This window comes from Vespula vulgaris, chromosome 20, assembly GCF_905475345.1.
Source record: "Vespula vulgaris chromosome 20, iyVesVulg1.1, whole genome shotgun sequence".
In the NCBI taxonomy this organism is placed as follows: Eukaryota; Metazoa; Arthropoda; class Insecta; order Hymenoptera; family Vespidae; genus Vespula; species Vespula vulgaris.
In genome coordinates, this window is record NC_066605.1 from 3,447,717 (window position 1) to 3,474,718 (window position 27,002).

At 27.9% G+C, this 27,002-nt stretch overlaps 1 protein-coding gene, 1 long non-coding RNA gene and 1 pseudogene across 6 annotated transcripts; 1 reads left to right on the forward strand and 2 right to left on the reverse strand.

Moving 5' to 3' along the window:
* Positions 1-1,307: 1,307 nt before the first annotated feature.
* On the reverse strand, positions 1,308-4,174 carry LOC127071151 (40S ribosomal protein S10-like; annotated as a pseudogene).
* An 815-nt stretch (positions 4,175-4,989) lies between these two features.
* On the forward strand, positions 4,990-15,473 carry LOC127071091 (uncharacterized). The gene is made up of 4 exons (XR_007784825.1): positions 4,990-5,145; positions 13,311-13,414; positions 14,235-14,456; positions 15,193-15,473. It is a non-coding gene; the product is annotated as an uncharacterized LOC127071091 (long non-coding RNA).
* LOC127071073 (glutamate receptor 3-like) lies at positions 8,120-25,786 on the reverse strand. 5 transcript variants are annotated; one of them, XM_051009930.1, is made up of 9 exons: positions 24,829-25,782; positions 24,498-24,767; positions 24,280-24,383; positions 23,867-24,196; positions 23,631-23,796; positions 23,341-23,549; positions 23,140-23,229; positions 22,324-22,487; positions 21,135-22,255 (listed from the first exon to the last, which is right to left on the reverse strand). In XM_051009930.1, the coding sequence occupies exons 1-9, from the start codon at positions 25,010-25,012 to the stop codon at positions 22,060-22,062; spliced, it is 1,713 nt and encodes a 570-aa protein (XP_050865887.1). In that variant the 5' UTR covers positions 25,013-25,782; the 3' UTR covers positions 21,135-22,059. The 5 variants fall into 5 exon arrangements, 4 of the variants coding, with proteins under 4 accessions (XP_050865889.1, XP_050865888.1, XP_050865887.1 ...); XM_051009929.1 differs by having other exon boundaries at positions 24,280-24,767; XR_007784823.1 differs by lacking the exons at positions 21,135-22,255; positions 22,324-22,487; positions 23,140-23,229 and adding exons at positions 8,120-8,233; positions 8,302-9,212 and having other exon boundaries at positions 24,280-24,767; positions 24,829-25,786.
* Positions 25,787-27,002: the final 1,216 nt, after the last annotated feature.

The window sequence follows — 27,002 nt, forward strand, 5'->3', positions numbered from 1 at the left end:
TATTACTAAAAAAAGACTTTATGACGAATTTATACTTCTCCCTTCAAATTATTCTCTTTTAAATTTCAAATTGGAGCATTTTGACTTCTTTACACGGACAAAATTTAAAGCAATAATAAATATTATTCTAACTAATTTATTTATAGAATAAAAAAAAAATTATTAAAACTCAAGTTATAAAATTCTAGATTGTAATATAATTAAAATGTTATCATTTGTTAAATCAACTTAATTATAATTTATTTACAATAAGCAAAAATGTAGAGTCTTGTCGTAGTAGTAATAATACAAAAACTTATAATAATAACTATATAAACCAATCTTTATGTTAAATAATATGAAACAAATTCTTATAAATCCTCAGTGCTCTCAGGTTTTATCATTTATATATTTATATATTTATATATTTTATATTTTAATATTATATATTTTATATATTTATATTTTTTTATTAATTATTTCTATATTTTTATCAATATTTCTATCTATAGTCTATTTCTTGATCAGTTAATAATGTAATATTTACAATTTGTTTTTTTTATCTAATTTTAATTCTAATTCTAATAAATAAATTGTTTGAATTTTCCAATCATTTGAATATTTTTTCTGCGTTACAAAAAGACTAAAATATCATTAAAATATATGTAGATAAAATATATAAAAGCATATACATAATAAACAACGTAATTATGTATAAGTGACAAAATATTATGATATTAAAATATTATCATTTATAATTCATATACAATATTACTATTACTTTCTGCAAATTTCTTTCTTTACAAAAATTTTTTAATGCAAAACCTAAAAAGTCTCTCCATAATCTAGAAAAATATATTATTAGAATCTATAGAAATATATTAGTAGATAGATTTAAACTTTGTTATAAATTATATAATACTTTGGAAACAACAGCAACATGCAGTTTTATCAGAGACTGTTCCTTCTAATTACTAATAAGAATTTTTTCTAAATAATTGTCCAAATATAGTGAATTGCCCTAGTATAGTTCTAAATATTATTTCTCATATCGTTTCTTTAATTATATCACAGATGAAGTCAAAATTTTTGCTGGAATTTATTCTTGTAAATCTTTTGCTTTTATAAAATAAAGAATTTTTCTAACATCTTTCTTTTGATTTAATGTTCCTTTTATACAACGTATTTTTGATGAATTAATAGATGGTGAAGATATCAATGCCTAAAATACAAATATTATTCTTTGTATATAATTCTATGTATCATCATATATAAATATTTATTGAAAATATTAATATTAAATCATACCATAGGTCTTTTATACTTAATTTTTTTTTTTACGAATTTAGGTTTATTTGAGAATCAAATTGGTTGTATTAATGCTATATACCTTAGGTTTTGATGTTTCAAAGAAATTTTTGACTTTTATGTAATCAATATTTTATAAAAATAATTTACTTAGTCGAAAATTTCCTTTCATATCTTAGAGATTGAATAGTAATGCCTTACTAAAATATTAAGTACGGAAAAAAAAATAAATTAGTTCATTATTTTCGTTTATATTGATACAATAAAAAAAAGCACTGGAAAAAAAGGACTTAGTCTCGAACCTATGATTTTTCAATTACGAATCTAGATACTTGCTAATATGCTACATATCACTTATGTATTGTCTATTGTTTTACTCTACAAAATAAAAAAGGAATTACGAATTCTTCTAAAATTTAACAATATTTTAGAAATTCCGATCCATTAACATTAACGGCCATGTATTTCCTTATTTTTGCCATAGAATCGTCTATTGAAAGTTCATTAAAATAATCGAGTGAGTTACCATAGCTTCTTGGTGCGAGCATCGTGAAACGCATTTCTTCATGCTTAGAAATGTTCAGAAAGAACACACAGAAATAGATAATCGCTCCTTTACACAACAAACCCTATTCAAGCGTGAATATGAAAATCAGTAATGGGGGAATGAGCTTCTTCTTCTTTGCTGCAAACTTCAAATTAAATCTTTTTTCACAAAAAATTTCAAAAACGATATTTACGGTATCAAGCAGAACAGGTGTAACTCTTAAACGATTTTGATGAATAAGATCTTATTTTAAGACAAAGGTATAATCTACTAATTTTATTTTCGGATTTTTGAAAAAACTAAATTTGTAAATAAACTATTCTCAAAAAAAATACCATTTTTTAACAAAATCTTTTTCAAAGAAAATAAAGCTTTTTCAAAAACTTGAAAAATAGGATTAATAATGAAACCTTTGTCTTTAAAATAAATCTTGTTCATCAAAATCAGTAAAAAATCATTATACTTGATGGTATAAATCATTATAAAACTAAGGTTGATAAAGAGTCTTAAATGCAGACAAAGAATATCACTTAGAAAACCTATAAAGAATGATTAAAAAATGAAAACATGAAGAAATGATTTCAGTAGCCCTCATCGTATATATATTATAAATTAAAAATAAAATTAATGATATATTTTTTGATGGCATAACTATTATTATTAGATCTTTTCATCTACAAGACAGCTACAGACAAAATTATAAGATGTGTCAAATTATTTTTAAGGTGAAAATATACATTTTTTGTAAGCAAACCATTTATTTTTTGTGACACTGAACTCAGTTCTTGTAAAACTCTCTAATATCAATGTCAGAATCACTAAATAATTTTTGTCAAAACATTCCAGGATTATCTATTACTAAATTTTAGAATTCTTTAACATATTATTGACTAATTCTATTTTTGGCAATAAATGTATTATATTCTGTTATAAAATTGTATGGTTTTTTTTTACACATATTATCTACTCAACAAGCACTTTTTATCCTTTTAATATAATTATCTAAATGTGAAAGATGCATAAGCATACTTTATCATTCATCCTTATCTTACAAAAATGAATTCCAACAATGATTTCATTCTATGAGTTGGGGAGAGCATTATTTACTTACAGGTAAAGAAGTAGAAGCCAGAAATATGAAAAATTAGAAATAGTCCGATTTAGGTTATTTTATTCCTAAAAAATTGTTTATGAGGTATTTCCATGTTTAAAGCCATCATGAAATTCCAAATCATCTGTATCTGCATTAACATTGGCTTTCTTATCATCAGGTCCTCCTAGTCTTCATCTATAACCAACATCATCTTTTGTCGGCCTTGAAGCCTGACTTCTTGGTCTGGGTTTTGAAATCTTAGACCTAACTTTTCTTTTGAAAGTAAATAGAACTATCTCCGGAAGTAGATGTAAGAATCCATATAAATATTCAATTCCCTCCTTGGTTAAATACCAATAAATCACCATGCACATTTCTCTGTGAAATAACTTCTGGTTTTGAAGAACTAGACAATTATGAAAAAATTGTGACAATGAAAGTACATGTACAATGATAACTTATTCTAAAATTAAACATCAAGATATAATTTACCTGTACTGCTTTAATAACTTCCAAATTTGAAATTGTTTCTAATTCAAAGTATTTTATAGCCTGGTAGTTTTTTGCTATCATTATACCTTCTTTAAAGAGGTACTTATATATGGCTACACGATTCTTTTTTGGCATCAATATCCTGGTAATGATAAAAATAATTATCTTACGTTATTATTGATGATTTGATGTATTTGTATAATAATGATAAGTAATTCTACTAATTTGTTACTATTAAGGCTTGAACAGATGGAAACATTAGGTTAACCAACATATCCCATAGGCAATAATACAGAAATGATAAAATTACACGTGTAAAATAAGCCAGATGTAAAAAGATATCAGTATTTCTATCAAAGACAAGTTAGGTTATGAACTTTTAACATATATATATATATTAATATTTAGTTTGATAAAATCATAATTTCGTAGATTATATAGCATAAACAATTAATCATGTGTTTAATGCAACATTATATGAAATAATATATTTCTAATAACGTATTTAGCTCATAAGTACTTGATACACTTTAAAATTTGAACTGATCGGCAAATTTCTAATAAAATGATAATGATAGATATAATGTTAGATATAATGTAAAACATACTTGTAGATCTTTGATCTTATTTAATTTCTTATGGAATACTTGATGAAAACAACTATATTATTAGAAAACTCGAGCGAAAAGAAAAGTTTACTTCTTGTAAGATTCCTTGTTAGGTTCGTAGCAGTACGTTGTTTTCTTATGTGTCATTAATTCTGATTGGCCACGCCATTAGGTGAAACTCGTACGCCATGTTTCTTTTCTTTCATTTAGTAATTTTGATTGGCAATGCCATAATCATTGTGGTTCAAATGATCAACCACATCGGCAATGAACAAAATGTAAAGTACATTTTATGGTTGCGTTCTAATGCATTTATTGAAATTCATTATCAGATAAGATTGTTTTGTGTTTCATAACACGCATGATATGTTGATGTGGAAAAGGAAATATTACAGTACTTCTTAATTCTTTGTATTATTATTTATTATTATATACTACTATCATTTATTATTATTTATATATTATTCTAGGTGTATATCTATCACTATTTATTACTATTATTATTCATAGTATGACATGTTTCAAATAAAAGATGAATGACTGCTTCCAAATGCCATATTCTAATATAATTAGTTTGCTTGTAGATTCAAGTGTGAATATGTGAAAATTAATTTTGTTTTTGAAATGAAATTTATTAAAACATTAGTGCGAGATGAATAATTAAAAGTTGAAGTGAAACAAAAAGTGAAATATGGGAATATTGATGTACTTTTCGATATATTGATGTAATATTCTAATAAAAATTGTTGAGATTGCTGAGGACTACAAAATTTGAAATACACTTAAAAAAAAATCTTTCTTATTATGCCTTTGATTTTCTTATTATGCCTTTCATCATCTTTCGTTAGAAAAGAATGTCACTGCAGCGACAGGTGTGGGCAAAATATGAACTACACACGTAACGGGGAACAGTGTCTCCACCATGCATTTATCATATCGGTGTATAAGCTTTAGTAGATAAGTTAGCTCATACTTCTCTCGCGTGTTATAACAATCGGTTTCGTGTAAATAGGATAAGTAGTTTTGTAAGCTGTGACCTCACCCTTTTCAATTTTTCATATGTACATCTTCTTTGATGGAGCGTGTGTCTTGCAGTATGTCCTGTTGGATACGATGCAGTACGTATTTGTTTCAGAATAAATGTATATTTTAAGACAAATAAATAATAAATGTAATTGACGCATATAATAATTAATATATAAATTTACAGCAAAAAACAAGATTTTATACAATGTTTTATTAAAAATAATTAGTGGATATTTATTATATATATTATATTATTATAATATATATTATCATTATAGTAACAGCAGCATTAATATAAAGTGAACTACAGAGAAAACCATAAATAATAATGCTAGGAGTAAAACCTCATAGATAATATGGAAGCGAACTTATATTTTAATCTTTATAAAAATTACATATAATATATAAGTGTTTGTTGTTGTTCACTAATTATTTTTTTTTTTAAGTAATTTACAAACGTATATACTTTATATGTATTTATCATCAAAAAAAATTGTTTTACTGGTGTGTCCTAACTAGTATAGATCACCGCGAAACCCATGTCAACCGTCAAGGAAGGAAATAAATATAAGATTGTATAGTAACAACATACTAAATTATTAAATAAGGAAAAGAAAGTAGTTGATAATTTTTATTTACATTGATACAATAAAAAAAAATAATAATAAAAAAAAACAATCGAATTTACGCTTCCTAAATTACGTATCTAAATGTTGGCCAATACATACATAATTGATTATAGAATTTTTATATTTCCAATCTATAAAATATAAAAAAATTACAATTTGTTTTTTAAATTTAATAATATTTTGGAAATTTAAATCTATTGACATGACCGACTGGACAGATATTTCCTTATTGTTGCCATGAAATCATCTGAAGCTCATTAAAATGTCCGAGTAAATTTACATAGCTTATCCGTGTTCAACAATGTGAAACGTATTTCTTTGCACTTGGAATGATTAAGAAAATCTGATCATCATCTGTTTACATTAATAAGCAGACAATCTATTTCACGGAAATAAAACATACACCATTTAAACGTAATATGACAATCATTAGCAGGGATACGAACTTCTACTCTTTTGTCGCAGATTTGGAAAGGCACTGTACAAAACTTTTTTTTTCCAGAAAAGTGTCGAAAACAACATTTTCATTCCACAATGAGAACAGGCGTAATTTTTTACCGATTTCGATGGAGATGGAATTATTTTAAACTATACATTCTCGAAACAATATTATTTTTTGACATGATTTTTCTTAAAGATATCTAAGTCACTAATCTCTAGGTCACTGATCTTTTTTTCTATTATTTATAATAACAGAAATGAGTTTTAACGAAAATAGGTTTCGCTTTTTGTTTTAGTAATTACGCTTGTACCTCGTGAACTCTTAAATTGTTCGAAATAAGTTTCTTTCTGTATTTTTTTAAACTTTATTTAACTCGTTATTGGATACCGTAGTTATGTACATGTAAGATGGTATTTTCGAAAATTTTTGAGTTGTTCAGGGATAGCATGATTCAGAAAAAGCCGGGAAACGCTACATTATTGGCTCGTAAGAAATAAATTTTTAAGAGATTTTAATATGAAGAATTCAGACTGACTGCACAAATCAAAACAACCTGACACAATTAAAATAAAATTACCCTGTCTATGACTCGTACGGCTATGTTTGAAAATACTAATACACTGCTGTAATGAAAAGTAAATTGGAATTGTGTGATATTTTTTATTATATATATATATAATCAATTGTTGATTCTTGATTATTAATTAGGGAAGCTTTGTGGAATTGCGGATCATAATTTGAAAGTGTAGAATAAAAAATGGAGTCATTAGATACTATAGTTCGTGTTTGAGTAATTAATATAATCATTAGTTCATACGACTAAATTGGAGATAAGTATTAACAATCCAGAAATTCATCATCGAATTACAGTTGCGTACGAAAGCTATATAGAGTCATCTAAAACTAGCGATGGTCTCCTGTCTAAACGTATGATGCTCCTTCACAATAATCTTTGTTTTTATGTGGGTTTGAAGATTAAACATATGTTTGAATAGTTTAAATGAAAGAGATTGGAGCAGTCTGCTTACGGTTTGTATTTGACTCCGAGCGATTACTGTCTTTGGAAAATTGAGAGAAATGATGTAAGACACAACTATTATAATAATTTAATAATAATTTAGTAATATGTATTATGTTTCTAAAAAGAATTAAAAACTTTAAATTTATTATCTATATGAATAGTTGCGGTGAAAATGAAAAATAACCAATAAAAAGGTGACTCATTACATATAAATCCTCTATTGCAAATATAATATTAGAAAATTAAATATTTCTTAAATAATAATCAATGTGTAATATATATGTAGCCGTATTAATATATCCTCTGTATATATGTATATATTATAATACGTATTATTATACGTTCTGATTGCTGGCTTGAATGTGAATTTAAAATGCAGATACGATCAAATAGATTTGTTTTAAATAGAGAAATATATTTATTGACAAATTCGAGAAAACCGGATTCAAATGTACTGCTCGATTATGATTATCATATATAAAAAATAAGGAATGAAATCTTTTTGTTGATTATGAAAGACAGATATATCAAACTTTAAAAAATTGAGACAATTCGAAAGAATTAAAGTACGGATATCTATATATATATATAATGAAAATATTTTCAATTTAGAAGTTGGTAGTTTCAAATTAATTTGAGAATTTTAACTTCAAACTTTATTAAGTAACGCAAAAGCTTATATGTATGCATATTTATCTTTCTATTTTATTATAAAATTATAATCAGAAAATGAAAATTCATTCAAAATAAATATTGAAAGTTACTGTTAATACTTCACGTGAGCACATTTAATATTACCGTGATTTTTTGCAATATTTCTAATAATTTTTTTCTTTTTTACATGAAATATTGATGACTTAATAGACGGAATACGATGTATCATAGACTTATTCTTTTTTTTATGAATGAAAATACATTTTTCTATGATCAGAATACAAATACTCAAAATGATACCAATTGAGAAGAAGAGAATAAGAGATACAACGCTGATCAGGGGAACCGGTTGATGCTTGATTATATTATTCGATTTCTTTTTAAATATATATTTTAAACGATTTAACATACCATTGTCGATAAATTTCTGCAACCTAGAACAAGTTAGTGCTATAACATACGGAAAATTACAATTTATATTATTAAATTCTTGTATTCTTACTGAAAATTGATGAGGTCGGTGAATGGATTGTGTTTAGATAAAATCATAGCAAAACTATTTAGATGTCCTGTTTCAATAGGAACCACATTGCATGGTATCTTCAGATTTCCTATACTGTTAAATTTATCACTCGTGTATAATGCTAGCTTCCGACTTTTACACACCTGTACGTTAATAACGGATATTAACAATAAAATTATATACAATAATGTGTGCAATAAAAGTTCATGGCAAAATTTCAAAGTTGGATTCCTCATACATAGTGAAGAAAGAAATAGGTTTTATCAACATGGTTCCGAAAATGTTTAATTTTGGAGTTATTAAGCTTTAAAGTAGGATCTTACAATAAACGATTTCGAATCAAGATGGTTCCATTTCTGGAATCAAATCTAGAGTATTAATTATATTCTGTTTAAGTATGCAAAGAAATCTGATAAATTTTTTGTTGAACTGAACATCATTATCACTTGCAAATAGATTTCCATATTCATAATCATACATAGGATTTTTTTGTAGCTTCTTCGGAAATCAATAATTCCAATGAAGTTATGTCCATATGCAAGCAGGAAATGGATACTTCGAATATTTCATGCAAAGAAATGTCAACAGTGTGCATCAAAATTCAAGCAAATAAACATTGGAGTACTATGAAATTCCATTTAAAAATCTTATAACTCGAAACTTAAGTATTTCCTCATGTTGGAGCCTAGTTTCTCTTTCCATAAATGAATAATTCATTTATGAAACTTTGCCATATAGTTACTTTACACATAGTAAAAATGAATTTTCTTTAATATTTAATTTATAATATTTCATCGTACTCTTTCAAATGCTTCAAATTCGGTAATGGGCAAATTTTCTTCTTTTAACATCAATTTCATAACTTTCTCTGCAAACGGATCTTTCGAATTCTGTAAGTAAATATATTTCCTTATCTCCCTACACATATTTTTTATACATAAATATGTGCGTGTAAAATAGCACAAGTTATACATATACAATGACGTATATATCTTACTGCAAGTATACTTACTGCAAATTTATCATAGTAAGCCGTACCACGAGCGACGACAAGTTGATAAGTACCGTCTGCAACGAAGCCCTCTAATGAATTAAATGGCAAGACGTGATTTATAGACGTTAAAAAACTTATTAAAGCAGCTGAATAGCCGGCCCAAAAGACGATAATCAAAAGAAATATTGAGAAGTATGCTATTCGTAACGAAAATATCTGAGTGAAATCTACAACATAGAAATATTTTGAGTAAATGAATACCTATTACAAGAACGAAAAAAAAACGCAAATCAAAAAATATAGAATCAAACCAGCAAGTCCCTGTTGGCAAAATATACCCCAAATTTCCAACAAATTATCTATTAACAAATGGCTTATTTTACGATCGGTTCCATTTCTTATTTTGAGAAAAACCAATAATATCGTTGCCGCGATTATTACACCGAACATAGCAATCCAAACAGAATAATTGAAAGTCTAAAAAGAAACAACCCTTTATCCATGAAAGTTAACGCATGAAAAAAAAATAATAAAGAATTCAATTGTAAGTAACCGTACTAAGAAATGAGATGACCATTCAACCGCAAATAGTTCTGGTTTACGAATGAAGAGATAGTTTTTGGTGATCACATGAGGAAGCATGAAGTCAACGACATTTAATCTATCATTGGTAATAGAGAAACCAGCAAGAGAAATGTCTGCTCGTCCTGCATATAATTCTGCAATGGCTCCAGTCCATATATTTTTTTCTGGATTCCATCTTCCGAACTCTTTTACTTCTGAGACTATGTCAAAACTGAAGTTAAGAGCAACACATATTTCTCTTAGTAATTCATTGAACGTACTGCCTAATTCGCCATCCTCTTGTAGATTTATGAATGTTGAACCCTACACAATAGAAAAAGGAAAATGAAAAATAATATTTTTCAGTAGAAAATAGAAAAGATGTATAAATGAAGATATTTTGCCTTTACTATTACAGCTCTCATGATTATACCCTTTAAATTATTTCTTCGTTCGTAAATAAAATCTGGAACCATTTTAATGATTCCTCTCTCTGAGCTCCAAGTAGCTATATCATTGATCTCAATTTGATTCGTATCGATCGAATACCATTCTCGTAATATATTTTCCGTACCACAATGTACCATCATCTCAGTGTTGAATCTTAAATGAAATATATTACCTGGTGGATTGTGACAATAATCGGTACCATTTTCCTTATATATGAATATCACTAGCCACACAGCTGAAGACATGTCATAGGTACTTGTTCCTAAGGAGAACTCATTAATCGTGTTGTAATTAGAGATCACCACTATGTAATACGGTCGTAGAGTTTGTTTTAAGTAGTAAGATGATTCGTGCATTCGTGAAAAGTACAAATTTGTGCTCATAACTCCTTCGTGAGAAAGTGCTCGTCTCCATTTAAACATTATCGTTGTCATTTCCATTTCTGATGAAAATGAAAGTAAATATAATAGCAATAACGAAGAGAAAATGAAAAATATCTTTACCTTTTACCGATTCGGCATATAAAAATGTCACAGATTTCAGTCCGTATAATTTGCAAATGTCTATGATAAAAGAAGTTTGTTCGATGCCGATAGAATTAAATTTACATGAATTTGCAGTCTTCGGAAGAAAGAGAAAAAGAATAGGCAGTATTTTGAATGGCACAATCAACGTCATATTCTTCGTATGTTCTTTGAATAATCATAGTGCAGCTTTTGCATTTGAATGAATCGACAACTATTAAAGAAATTGAAGAATTGTCTATCCGATAGTCGAAGGAGACCACACGAGACTAAATTTTTAAACTATTAAAAGGATTATTATCACGTCGTTTATTATGATTGTTGCGTAGATCGGATGTCACGCGATGTTCGTGTGTATATTAGCGAGGAGAAAATGATTTTATCTTTGCGGGTATATATTTATTATCGATCGACTACTAAACGGTCTTTCCAGTTGCCTCTTTTATTGCTCCATAGTTATCTTTGATATATGCGAGAACTCATCCATATATACGCATTAAGATCTATATACTTATATAAATTCATAACTATTTATCTCATATATATATATACATATATATATATTTGTATATATATATATATATATATATATATATATATAAACGTATATATATGTATATATATATATATATAAACATGTGTGTGTGTGTGTGTGTGTGTGTGTGTGTGTGTGTGTGTGTGTGTGTGTGTGTGTGTGTGTGTGTGTGTGTGTGTGTGTGTGTGTGTGTGTGTGTGTGTGTGTGTGTGTAGACACACACGTATGGACATTATGCATTTATATTACTCTACTTGAAACAGTCACACGTTAAAAGAAATTCTTAAAATGTCAATTTTATTGAGATACTTTAATAGATATTCTGATCTATAAAATCGAAACATGTATTTAACAAGATGATCGACCGCGACACGTTTTAAGATGTATATATGTACGTCGTCTAATAAGTAATTCTCATTAATCTATAGAATCTATATTAAAATGGAATGTGTTTATAGAAATTAGCTTTATGAGTTTACATAAAGCAATAGTTCTTAAGCTTTATTAGTCTGAGGATCTATTTGATATAATGTGCATTTTACTTGAATTCCAACTATTAACTTTCTAATAATAATATTAACTTTTCGGGATGAAGTAAAATTCACAAATATAAGCTCTTCTTTTCTTCTGATTCACACTACGGTTATGAAAATTGACTAAAATTCTTGACAGTAATGCACTGTTTCCCAAACATTTTCGAATCACATTCCACATTAATACTTTAAAAACTTCGATTCTCCCACAGATATTTTACTAAAAAAAAAAAGTATCTTAAATTATGTTGCTTTTACTGATTTAAAAGCATGACCTATGCTCAAGGACATACGTCCATGCCATAGGTAAACAGTACGAACGATAGGATGTTCGTTTCTTTTAATTATTCATGCAGTTTCGCATTAGGCATCGAACGCATTGATCCTATGTGACAGAATGTAAGAAAAAAGAAAATATGGAAAATTATAAGCACTTCCATGACCTCTTTTATCTTTGCAATATCTTGTGACCTACATGACAAATTAGCGGCAAGAATACTATGAAAGTAATAAAATAGAGTGTATTACAAATTTTATAACACATTACGTAGCTATACGTACATTCGTAAATATCAGATAAAGAAATAGACATAGAATTTCACACAATGCACTGATAATCAATTAGTATAATGGAAATAATGGCAAAGGTAGAATTATAAGAAATATTTAGCATTGAATCGTTCAATTGTGTTATTACAAATCGGGATTATGGCTATAACTTTTGAGGTAACAGAGGACAAAGCGTTGACTTGTTAGCTATATTGTTTATTATATTTCATCTGATGTATAGCTTTCGAAATGATTTGCAATGAATTGGTTTCAGTCGACCTTTATAAGCTTACATCTAAATTGAAGGATTTTTACGCACTTACACTGTAAGAAATTGCAACTATGGTGAATTCCGTTAGAATTTATCGTAAGGTTATCCATCTATGGAAACAAGCGAAAGGGAATCCATACAAAATGAATTCATACAAGTACATTAAATAAGATAAGTATCTATTATAATTTTAATGATTATCTAAAAACGGCATTGTGAAATCAATTTGCATGTAAGATTAGCAAGTTAACGATCCCATAGACGGTTGTTAAAATCAATAATGTAGATATCGATTAAATAGTGCACACTACGTCTATGAATCTATCCGACCTGACCAGATGTCCTGTAGTTACAATCGAGCGTCGTACGATTAGTTAAGATTCAAATGACCAACTGACGAATAAAGTTAAAATCATGACACTTAGTTAATAAAAGTACATAGGTTACAAAAATAGGACCATAACATTGAGATCAATAAGAACACAAGGGCTACAAAAATGAGTTGTGAATTACGTGATCGAATGCGATGGCTAAAAATTCATGGATAAACTAATGATATTTGTTTCAGATGTAAATTGAAATGTATACATAGGGACAGTAACGATGCTGACATTCAATCGGTTTGGAACAAAACAACCTTGACTGGATTGATATTCTTCGATTGCAGCAAAGGTATCAGTACTTTCACAAATTAGTTAAAATATATCGTAATTATAATGTGTTATTATTAATCAGTTATTCTTAAATTTATATAAGGTTGGAAAATTAATGGATCTTACTGATTTCATTCGCTCTTAATACCAAAGATATCGTAAGTTATCTCACTTGTCTTATGACAAATAAAACAGACTTTTATTCGGTCCAGTACCAATCCAAATTAAAGAAGGCAAAATTATATTTTACGCAACAGTTGATGTAGCCTTTTTATTCGACTTACAATCACGTTACAATATTTTAGTATTTACTAATATATTGTAAGAGAATTACGAACTCTCGGTGTTATAATTTTCATTGTCAGATAAAACAAATAAAACAAAAAATGTTTATAAAAAAATTTTTTATAAAACAAATGTCATGTGAAGCAAAAAAATTTTTCCATGAATATCGAATCATTTAATTTTCGAATTATGTAATCATGAAAGACGTACCTCATAATTTTTCTTTGAATACTCTTAACCTACCAAAGTATATTCTGAGGAAATATAATGTTACTGTGCGTTAATCGAATAATTTCTTGTGTGGTACATTTCTCAGGTCTGATACTTGTTTTCATATTTCTTTTTTTTTTACTTCTTCTCTTCATATTTTAGTCTTTTTTGTTATTATTAAAGAATAATTGTTAAATTGTTAGATCGTAAAAATTGTAGATAAAGGTTGTCAATAAATATCGTAAACACTCCTTGACATTTCATTTGGAATTTAAATGTTAAGCCAATTGCATTTGACATCTAATTTTTTGAGAATTTTTAAATTTAATCATCAAATGTTACAGGACAAGAAAAGGATGGTATAGAGTATTGTGCTTCGTCCTATCCAGGGGATGTGAAATTGCTACGGAAGTATATAAACAAGATATGTCAAAACTCCATTTATGTAAATTTTGCATTAAACAAATGCAACAATTTTATTGAAAAATAGTTGAACATACCTACTAAAATAACAAGTAAACAAAACTTTTGATTGAAGCATTTGTATCGTCATATTTTCGAAAGAGGTACTGCATTCTAAATTATACTTGTATGAATATTTATATAAATATTATATTCTAATTATTCCTCAAGCTCGATTATGATCTTATCGTAAAAGAATTTTATAGTGATTAAGAATATGTTTACATATTATTAATGTATATTGTTATATATTTTTTGTGTATAGTATACATAGAATATATACTATTATATTATATATATAAAACTAAATCTGTGTGTGCGTGTATGCTTTATGTAAAAGGTTCATTCATTGTGATTGCCGTCTTGAGAAATTTGTCACAATTGACATATACTAGACAGTAAATTATGTTTACAGAAAATTTAATGGAAATGTAATTCTGTTAAGTACACCATCAGGTTTTATATATAATAGATGAAAAACAAAATGTGTATTTCGATTATGAAATATCTAACCATATCATATTCTGCGCAAGTACGAAAAATCGAAGCAGTTCGAAGCAATTAAAATGTGCAAGTACAATCAATAAATAAAGAATATGTATTGTATAGGTCTACACGTATATAATGAAAAGATTCTGTTTCAATTTCAAACTGTATTACGTAATGTAAAAATTTAAATAAGTATAAACATGTTCTTATTACTTTAAAAAATTGTAACAAGGATACAAGTATCACTTAGAGCGAATGTTACAGTTCTTAATAAACGTGAACCTTACGCGTATAGATTATCGATCTGTTAATGTATTGCAACATTTCTAATATATTTCTTCCTCTTTACAGAAAATACTGAAGATTTAATGGATGGGACACGACCTTCACGGGAAATATTTTTTCCTTCATAAACAAAAATATACTTTTTTATGATCAGAATGCAAGTACTTAAAACAATACCAATTAAGAAGAAGAAAATAGGAGATATAATGCTGGTTAGGAGAACCGGTTGATGCTTGATCATATCATTGGATCCTTTCATAAATGATCTATATTTTAAAAAATTTATCATACCATAGTCGATGAATTTCTACAACCTAGAATAAACTATAAGAGATATTAATTGAAAATTTATATTAGTTAATACTTGTATCTTACTGAAAGTTGATGAGGTTGGTGAATGAATTCAGACAAAATTATAGCAAAACTATTTCTACGTTTTGTTTCAATACGAACCAATTGCATGAAATATTCAGATTTTCTATACTGCTCAGTTCGTTACTCCTGTATATTGTTGATTTCCGATTTTTACAAATCTGTAATTTAATAACAGATTTTAATAATAAAACTGTATACAGGGTTCAACAAAATAACGTGGTAGAATTTCTAATATGAATTCTTTATATATAAAGAAGAACAAAATAAGATCTATCAAAATGAGTTCGAAAATGTTTAATTCTTGATCTATTAGACTTTAAAAAAGGATAATTAGTGATTTCCAATTATTATGGTTTTATTCCTTGGAATCAAATCTGAGACCTTAATTACACTCCGACTAAATATGTAACAATCTGCTAAATTTTTTGGTGTACTGAATATTATCATCGACCGCAAATTAATTATCGTATCCACAATAATTTCTAGGTGTCTTTTGAAGCATATTCGAAATTCAATAGAACCATAAAGTAAAGTCAATATTACAGGAAGAGATGGACATTTTGAAAATTTCATGTAAGAAAATGTCAACAGTGTGTATCAAAATTCCAGTAAATGATCATTAGAATCTTATAAAATTCGATTTCAGTATATCATATCTTAAACTTAAGTATTTCGGTACTCATGTTCATGGAAGGTGGTTTTCTTTTTTCACATATGAGGAATTCATTCCACAAATTTTGTCAATTACATTACACACAGTTTAAATTATTTAATTTTTATTTAATTTTTGTTTTATAATACTTTATCGTACTTTTTTAAATGTTTTGGTAACAGATAATTTTTCATCTGTTAGCATCAATTTCGATATCTTTTCAGCAACTGGATCTTTCGAATTCTACAAGTGAATATATTTCTTTGTTTACATATAATTATTTTTTTATACATTTATATGTAAGTATATAATATCGTAACTTACTCTTGTACATATACAATGACGTATGTATCATACTTACTGCAAACTTATCAAAAAAAGCTGTACCACGAGAGGGGATAAGTTGATAAGTACCATCCTCAACGAAGCTTTCTAATGAATGAAATGGTAAGACGTCATTTTCGGACGTCAAAAAATTTATCAAATCAGCTGAATAGAATATACGTATGCCATTCGTAACGAAGATTTATGAGAGAAATTTACAGTAAAAGAATATTTTGACTAAATATATCTATTATGGGAATGAAATGAAATGCAAATCAAATAACATTGAATCAAACCAAGAAGTCCCTTTTAGCAAAATATATCCGAAATCTCCAAACAATTATCGATCAATAAATATTTTCTTTTACGATTGGTTCCACTTTTTATTTTGAGAAAGACTAGGAAGATCGATGAAACGATTAATACTCCAAAGTCCAAACAGAATGAGGAAAAGTCTATAAAAACAACAATTTTTTAATTTATAAACGTTAACATATGAAGAAACGGAGAATAAAAAATTCGATTAGAAGTAATCATAGTAAAAGGTGATCGAACTACGAAATATTCTGGTTCTAGAATAACGAGAATGTTCTTGGAGTTCAAAAGAGGAAGCTTGAAGTCAACGACATTCAATTTTTTTTTTTTTTTATAATAAAATCTGAAAGAAATATCAGCATGTCTAGTATATAACTCTGCAATCCCATCAGAGCAAATCTTTTCTTCTGGATTCCGTTTTCCATATTTTTCTATTTCTAAGACAATGTTGAAACTAAAATTTTTACTTAAAATTATTAAAATTGAAATAAAAATTTTTACTTGCAACTAAAAGTTTTTTTAATATTCCACCAAATATACCGTCTATTTCGTTATTCTTGTTTTTAATTATCGATTGTGAATCTTAAAAAAGGAAAAGAAAAGAAAGAAATAAATGAAAATAAATTTTGTCAAGTAAATAAAAGGAAGATAGAAATATTTTACTTTAATTGTAACATGATTGAGCCCTGTAAATTCTATTCTCTTTTGTAAAGAAAATCTGGAACCATTTCAGTGATTCCTCTCTCTAAGCTCCAAGTAGCTATATCATCGATCTCGATTTGATTAGTATCGATCGAGTACCATTTTCGTAAAATATTTTCCGTACTACAACGGACCATTATTTCGGCGTTGAATTTCAAATGAAATATATTACCTAGTGGATTGTGATAATAATCGGTACTATTTTCCTCGTAAATGAATATAACTAGCCATAATACTGAAGACATATCAAAGGTACATGTTGCTACAGAGAACTTATTAATCGCGTTAAAATTAGAGATCAGCGCTATTTAATACAGTCGTATAGTTTGTTTTAAGTAATATCATGATTCTTGCAGTTGTGAAAAGTATAAATTTGTGCGCTGAACCTCTTCACGAGAAAGTATTTGTCCCTCAACGATTTAAACATGATCGTTGTCATTTCCATTTCTGAGGAAAATGAAAATAAATGCAATACAAATAAAAAAAAGAAAATAAAAAGTAACTTTACTTTTTATCGATTCGGCGTATAAAAATGTCGCAGATTTCAGTTCGTGTAATTTGCAAATGGCTACGATAAAAGGAGTTTGTTCGACATTGATAGTGCGAAATTCGGATGAACTTGCAATCTTTGGAAGAAAGAGAAAAAGAATAAACAGTATCTTTAATGGCACGATCAACTTCATTTTCTGCATTTGAATAATTACAGATTGAGTAATTATCGTGCTACTTTTCAATCTCTATGAATAGGCAATGATTAAAGGAAATGAAAAATTTTTTATCCGACAACTGAAGCAGACAATTCGAGACTAAATTTTTAAACTATTGGAAGGATTATTATCATAACGTTTATTATGATTATTACGTAAGTCGGAAGTCACGCGATGTTCGTGTATATATTCAAAACAGAGAGAATAATTATATCTTTGCTGGTATATATTTATTATCGATTGAATAATAAACATTCTTTCCGTTTGCCTCTTTATTATACTAGATTATGAATATATCCATCCGTAAATATGGAATTCATGCATGTTTATATATATTCAAATGTTTATATAAATTCATATATATATATATATATATATATATATATATATATATTCTTCAAAATGATTGACCACGGTTAGTTAAGAAATATATATGAATGTCTAAGAAGTATACATGAATGTCGTTTAATAAGTAATTCCCGTTAATCAATACGATCTATATTAAAGTGGAATGAGCTTATCGAATCGCAGTTAGCTTTATTTATGTGTTAACGTAAATCAATAGCTTTATTAGTCTAAGAATTTATTTGATATAATGTGCATTTTAGTAGAATTTTAACTATTAACATAGCACTTTTTGGAATGTAGTAAAATTCACAAATATAAGCTATTCTTTCTCTTTGGTCCACACTACTATATATAATGTATGTACTATTAAATAAATATATACACTACTATATACTACATAAAAATTGATTAAAATTGTTGACAATAACGCACTGTTTCCTAAACATTTTCGAATTACATTTCACATTAATACTCTAAAAACTTTGATTCTTCCACAAATATTTTACTAAAAACAAAAGTATCTTAAATTATGTTGCTTTTACTAATTTGTAAGTATGACCTACGCTCAAGGACATACGTCCGTGCTATAGGTAAACAGTATGAACGATAGGATGTTCGTTTCTTTTAATTATTCATGCAGTTTCGCATTAGGTATCGAACGCATTGATCCTATGTGACAGAATGTAAGAAAAGAGAAAATATGGAAAATTACGAACACTTCCATGACCTCTTTTTATCTTTACGTGATCTAAACGACAAATTGGCGGCGAGGATACAATAAAAGTAATCAAGTAAAGTGCATTATAAGTTTTAAAGCACTAGGTACATTTTTGAATATGAGACAAAGTACTTCACACAGCACAGTTATATACACTAAGTGTAACAGACAATATGGCAAAGTTGGGTTGTAAGATATATTTAGCATTAAATTGTTCGATCCCGTTATTAAAGATTCAAATGAATGGCTATAACCTGTTGAAGTAATAGTAACTTCCGAGATAACAGAGGATTAAAGGATAATTTATTTACTAGATTTCATTGGGTATATGACTTTCGATACGATTGACGACAAATAGGTACCAATAAACGATTTGTATAAACTTGCACGTAAATTGAATGATTTTTACGTACTTACACCGTTACAAATTAATAGTAAATTCGATTAGATTTTACCGTTAAAATTTCCTTCTACGGAAATAAGCAAAAAAGGAATACACACAAAATGAATCCATATAAATACATTACATAAATTAAGTATCTATTACAATAGTGATTACCTTAAAACAGCATTGTGAAACCGATTTGTACGTAGGATTAGCAAATTAGCGAGCCAATAGATTTTTAAAAACAAAAAATGTAGATATCGATTAGATGATGCACATTACGTTTATGGTCCTTCCCGATAAAGATGTCGCGTAGTTATATTCGGGCTTAGCATGATTAATTAACCGGATCAAATGATCAAATAACGAACAAAGTCAAAAAGAGACACATGTATAACATTAAACTTTCTAAGAATATTCAAAAATAAATTCTCAAACGAGAACTATGTCCACGAATATATCGTTAGAAATACACGAACTATCAGATGCGATTTGAAATGTATACGTGAGATAGCAGTGATGCTGCTATTCTATCGATTTGAAATAAAAGAACTCTTGGTATTTCCTGAATAGATTAGTTTTTTTCGATCGAAGGAAAGTTCAGTACTTTCACAAATTACTTGAAATATATCAAAATAAATGTGCTATCGTTAAACAGTTGTTTCTAAATTTATATAAGTTTCAAAGTTAATTGTTTTTACCAATTTCAATGACTCTTAGTATCAAGGTCATCGTAAGTTACCTCATTTGTGTTATCACGACAAATAAGACAGACTTTCATTATCAACTTGTCAGTCCAGTATAGATCTGAATGAAGGCAGACAAAATCACATTTTACGCAACAGTTAATATGCCCTTCTCATTCAGTTGAGTATCACGTAATAATAGAATCTTTACAGATATGTTCGAAAGAGATTATAAATCACTAACTAGCAATCTTATAATTTTCGTTGCTATGTAAGACAAATAATATAGGGTTATTCCACAATGATCGAATCTTATTTCCTTAGTAGTAATCATGAAAGGCATATGCCATAACTTTTTTTTGAATTCACTTAACTGGCCAAAGTATATTCTGGAGAAATATAATTCATCCGCACGTTAATCGAATGATTTCCTGTGTGGTATTCCTTCGCTTTGATACTTCATAATCCATGTTAGTTGTGCATTTTTTTTACTTCTTTTGTTCGTACTTCAGTTTTCTTTATATTGAAATGATTGAAAAATTGATAAATTGTTATATTGTAAAAATTGTAGATACGGGTTGTCATCAAATGTTGTAACCTCTCTTTAATATTTCGTTTGGAGTTTAAATGTTGAGTTAATCGCATTTGAATGCCTAACTTTTTTGAGAATCGTGAAAATTAATCGATGAAATGATATAGGAGAAGGAAAGGATGATATAGAGTATTGTGCTTCGTCTTGTTCTGAGAATGTGAAATTGATGCGTAAATATATGAACAAGATATGCAAAAACTCCACTTATATGACTATAAGTCATTAAACAGATGCAGCAATTTTATTGAAAAGTTGTTGAATATACATACTAAAGTAACAAGTAAACAAAACTTTTGATTGCAGCATTTGCATCGTCGTATTTTCGAAAGTGGTACTGCATTCCCAGTTATATTCGTATGAATATTTATATAAATATTATATTCTAGTTATTCCTCAAGCTCGATCACGATCTCATCGTAAAAGAATTTTATAGTGATTAAGAATATGTTTATATATTATTAGTATATATTGTCATATTTTTTTTACATAATATATATAAATATATACTAATATATAATATATAATATGTATCAAGGTAAATCTGTGTATGCGTTTGTTTATATAACGGATTCATTCAATGTGATTGTCATCTTGGGAAATTTGTCACAATTGCCTTCAACTAGATAGTAAATTATGTTTATTAAAAATTTAGTGGAAATTTAATTCAATTAAATACACCACTTAAGCATGGTTCATACACAATACATGAAAAACGAAATGTGTTTTACGATAATGAAATATCTAGCCATATCATATTCTGCGCAAGTACGAAAAATCGAAGCAGTTCGAAACAATTCAAATATGTGCAAGTACAATCAATAAATATGAAATATGTGTTGTATACGTCTACACATATAATATAATAAAAAAGTTCTGTTTTAATTTTAAATTGTACTACGTTAGGTCAAAGGTTAAATGCATAAACGTGTTCCTATTAGTGTATGAACTTATAACTAGGATATTAAAATTCCTTAGAGCGAATTTTATAGCTATTTATAGATGTGAACCTTACATGTGCACATTTTTTATCTGCGTAATCTTTTGCAAAATTTCTAATATTTTTCTTCCTTTTTACATAAAATACCAAGAATTTAATGAACAGGATAGAAATTTCCAGAGAAATATTCTTTCATTTACGAAAGAAAATACACTTTTCTATGATCAGAATGCAAGTACTCAAAACAATACCGATTGAGAAGAAGAGAATGAGAGATAAAACGCTGATTAGGGGAACTGGTTGATGCTTAATCATATGATTGGATTTCATTTTAAATGACGTATCCTTTAACCGATTCATCATACCATTGTTGATAAATTTCTGCAACCTGAAACGAGCTAATGCTTTAATGGACGTTAAATGAAAATTTCTATTATTAGATTCTTGTGTTATTACTGAAAATTGATGATGTCCGTAAATGGATTGTATTTAGATAAAACCATAGCAAAACTGTTTTTATGTCCTGTTTCAATACGAACTACATTGCATGGTAGTTTCATATTACTTTTTCTGTCCGCTTGATCATTTGTGTAAATTGCTAGTTTCCGATTTTTACAAATCTGTAATTTAATAACAGATTTTAATAATAAAACTGTATACAGGGTTCAACAAAATAACGTGGTAGAATTTCTAATATGAATTCTTTATATATAAAGAAGAACAAAATAAGATCTATCAAAATGAGTTCGAAAATGTTTAATTCTTGATCTATTAGACTTTAAAAAAGGATAATTAGTGATTTCCAATCATTATGGTTTTATTCCTTGGAATCAAATCTGAGACCTTAATTACACTCCGACTAAATATGTAACAATCTGCTAAATTTTTTGGTGTACTGAATATTATCATCGACCGCAAATTAATTATCGTATCCACAATAATTTCTAGGTGTCTTTTGAAGCATATTCGAAATTCAATAAAACCATAAAGTAAAGTCGATATTACAGGAAGAGATGGACATTTTGAAAATTTCATGTAAGAAAATGTCAACAGTGTGTATCAAAATTCCAGTAAATGATCATTAGAATCTTATAAAATTCGATTTCAGTATATCATATCTTAAACTTAAGTATTTCGGTACTCATGTTCATGGAACCTGGTTTTCTTTCTTCACATATGAGGAATTCATTCCACAAATTTTGTCATTTAATTACTTTACACACAGTTTAAATGAATGTTATCTAATTTTTGTTTTATAATACTTTATCGTACTCTTTTAAATCCTTCAAGTTCGGTAATGGGTAATTTTTCATTTGTTAGCGTCAACTTCAATACCTTCTCAGCAACCGGATCTTTCGAATTCTACAAGTGTATATTTTTCTTCGTTTATATACATCATTTTTTTATACATTTATACGTACGTATATAATTACGTAAGTTACTCTTGTACATATATGTATGTATCATACTTACTGCAAACTTATCAAAAAAAGCTGTACCATGAGTAGGGATAAGGTGATAAGTACCGTCTTCAACGAAGGTCTCTAATGAATGAAATGGTAAGACGTGATTTTCGGACGTTAAAAAACTTATCAAAGCAGCTGAATAGGCAGCCCAAAAGACAAAAACCAAGAGAAATATAGAAAAGTACGCTATTCGTAAGGAAAATTTATGAGAGATACCTGCAACAAAAAAATAATTTGAATGAACATACCAATTAAAAAAGCTAACTAAAATCAAAATTAAGAAACATTGTAACAAACCAACAAGTCCCTGTTGACAAAATATACCCCAAATCTCCAATAAATTATCGATCAGTAAATATCCTATTTTGTGACCGGTTCCATATTTTATTTTGAGTAAGACAAGGAAAATGGATGAAAAAATTAATATTCCAAACACAGAAAACCAGACAGAACACGTAAATGTCTATAAGAATAATAATTGGTTAAGGGATGAAGAAAGGGAAAACGCAAAATTCGATTGTAAGTTATCGTACTGAAAAGTGAGATGACCATTGAATCACTAAATTTTCAGGTTCTCGAATAACGAGAATATGTCTGAAATTCAAAAGAGGAAGCGTGAAGTCCACGTCATTCAATGTCTTTTTGGATATAATAAAATCTGAAATAAAAATGTCAGCACGTCCATTATATAATTCTGCAATTCCTCCGGACCAAGTTTTTTCTTCCGGATTCCATTCTCCATATTCTTCTACTTCAGAGACAATTTTGAATCTAAAATTCAGAGTCTCACAAAGTGCTGTTAATATTCTACCGAATATACCGTCTATTTCGCCATTCTTTTTTTTAATTGCGAATTGTGAACCCTATAAATTGTGAAAAGAAAGAAAAGAAAGAAAGAGATAGAGACAAATTTCGTGCATTAAAAAAAAAGACGTAAATATTTTACCTTAACTACAACAGCTCTCATGATTAAACCCCGTAAATTACATCTTCTTTTGTAAAGAAAATCTGGAACTATTTTAGTGATTCCTCCCTCTAAGCTCCAAGTTCCTACATCATTGATCTCGATTTGATTAGTATCGATCGAGTACCATTCTCGTACAATATTTTCCGTACCACAACGGACCATCATTTCGGTGTTAAATTTTAAATGAAATATATTACCTGATGGATTGTGACAATAATCGGTATCATTTTCCTTGTAAATGAATATCGCTAGCCATACAGCTGAAGACATGTCAAAGGTACTTGTTGCTAAAGAGAACTCATTGATCGCGGTGGGATTAGAGATGAGTGCTATGTAATACGGTCGTATAGATTGTTTTAAGTAGTAAGATGATTCTTGCAGTTGTGAGAAGTACAAATTCGTGCTTGCAACTCCTTCACGAGAAAGTGCCCGTCTCCATTTAAAAATGGTCGTTGTCATTTCCATTTCTGAGGAAAATGAAAGTAAATATAATACCAATAACGAAGAGAAAATGAAAAATATCTTTACCTTTTATCGATTTGGTGTATAAAAATATTATAGATTTCGGTCCATAGAATTTGCAAATATCTATAATAAAAGGAGTTTGTTCGACATCGACAGTGTGAAATTCGGATAAACTTGTAATCTTTGGAAGAAAGAGAAAAAGAATAGACAGTACTTCCAATGGCACAATCAATGTCATTTTTTGCATCTATAGATTGATTAATTTCTGTACTACTTTTCAATTTGAACTAATCAACAAATATTAAAGAACTTGAAAAATTTTCTATTCGACAGCTAAGGCAGATTACTCGAGACTAGATGTTTAACCTATTGAATGGTTTATTATCATGTCGGCTGTTATGATTATCGTGCAGGTCGGAAGTCACGCGATGTTCGTGTGCATATTAGTACGGAGAAACTGATTTTATCTTTACGGGAATAGATTTATTATGGCTCAATCAGTAAATATTTTTTCCCTTTTTGATTCTTTTATTGCTTTTATATCTTTGATGTGTTAATACACTCGTACAAAATATATACTGATACGGATAAATTTATGTTTATTTATATCCGTTGTTAGAAAATACACACACACACCCATACAAAAGTAATTTAAATTGTGTTATTTTCATTGAGCGCAGAACTTGCGTTCAAGGAAATACATCCATACTGTAGATAAATAGTACGAACGATGAGATCTTCGTTGTTCCTTTAAATTATTCATGCAGTTACGCATTAGCTATTGAATGCATTGATCCTATATGATAAAATATAAGAGAAGAAAAATATGAAAAATAATGATCACTTCCATGAGCTCTTTTCATCTTTATGTGACCTAAATGACAAATTACTGGCGATGAAACTAATAGAGTAAATTACAAGTTTTAAAGTACATTACATGGATACCTATAATTCTTAAATATCAGTCAAAAAAAAAACGAAGAAATGCAAATAGCCTTCTTTTAGATACTAAGTTTAAAGAAAATTATAGCAGATACCTGTAATTCTTAAATATCAGACAAAAAAAAGAACGAAAAAATGCAAATAACATTCTTTTAGACATTTAGTTTAAGGAAAATTATAGCAGATGTAGGGTTGCAAGTTATATTTAGCTTTCAATCGTTTGATCCTGTTGTTACAAATTTGAGAGAGATAGACATAATCTTTCGAAGTATAAACATAATCTTCGATAGGAAATTTTGTGATAACAATGAACTAAATGATGAATTATTTACTATGTTTTATCGGATATATGACTTTCCATATGACTGACGACAAATTAATTTCTGCAGACTCGTATAAACTTATATTTAAATCGAATAATTCTTACGCGTTTACATCGTTAGAAACTGAAACTACATATAAATTGTAACTACTATAATTTATCATTATAATTTCCATCTACGGAAACAAACGGAAAGAGAATTTATACAAAATGAACACAACATAAGTTAAGTATCTATTATAATCTTAGTGATTATCTAAAAACAGCATTGTGATACTCAATTTGTATGTAGGATTAGCTAGTTAAAAAGCTTATACACGGTTGTTTAAAACAAAAGGTGTAGATTTCAATTATACAATTCACACTACGTTTATGCAGCTATCTGAAAAAACATCGCACTGTTACAAGCAGGTATCTAATTTTATTTCACACCTAATTACGGGATCAAATGATCAAATGTCAAGCAAAGTCAATGAGGGTCTATAATATTAAGATCAATGAAAACTCATAAGTTACAAAAATGAATTTTCAATTGAAAACAATATCATTTGTCTAGATAAACATGTTTATTGATAAACTCAAGAAAATAGGATTCAACCACTAAATCACGGCATGTATATAAGAACAACGAATGAAATCTGTTTGTTGACTATGAACAGACATATCATGCTTTGAAAAATCGGAGCAGATCGGAAGAATTAAAGTATGAATAAATGCATTCGATAAATAAAGATGTTTTGTGCGTATGTGTACGTATGTGTGTGTCTATAGATATAATAAAATAAAAATATTTTCAATTTAGATGTTGATAGTTGTAAATTAGTTTGATAGTTTCAATATAAAACTTTATTAAATAACGCGATATCTTATACGCATGCACATGCATCTTTCTATTTCATTATAAAATTATCATCTGAAAAGGAAAATTCGTTCATAATGAATATTCAAAATTATCGTTAATACTTTTCCCGAG

Bases quoted from the DNA above. Each gene is read 5' to 3' on its own strand.
- LOC127071073 (XM_051009929.1), bottom strand. From the start codon at position 25,012: ATGCAAAAAATGACATTGATTGTGCCATTGGAAGTACTGTCTATTCTT. The intron at 23,797-23,866 runs GTACGATAACTT...TTATTCTTATAG, and splicing joins AATGGTCATCTCACTTTTCA to ACATTTACGTGTTCTGTCTG. The intron at 22,488-23,139 runs GTACGATAAAGT...ATTAAATTACAG, and splicing joins AACTTGAAGGATTTAAAAGA to ATTTGTAAAAATCGGAAACT.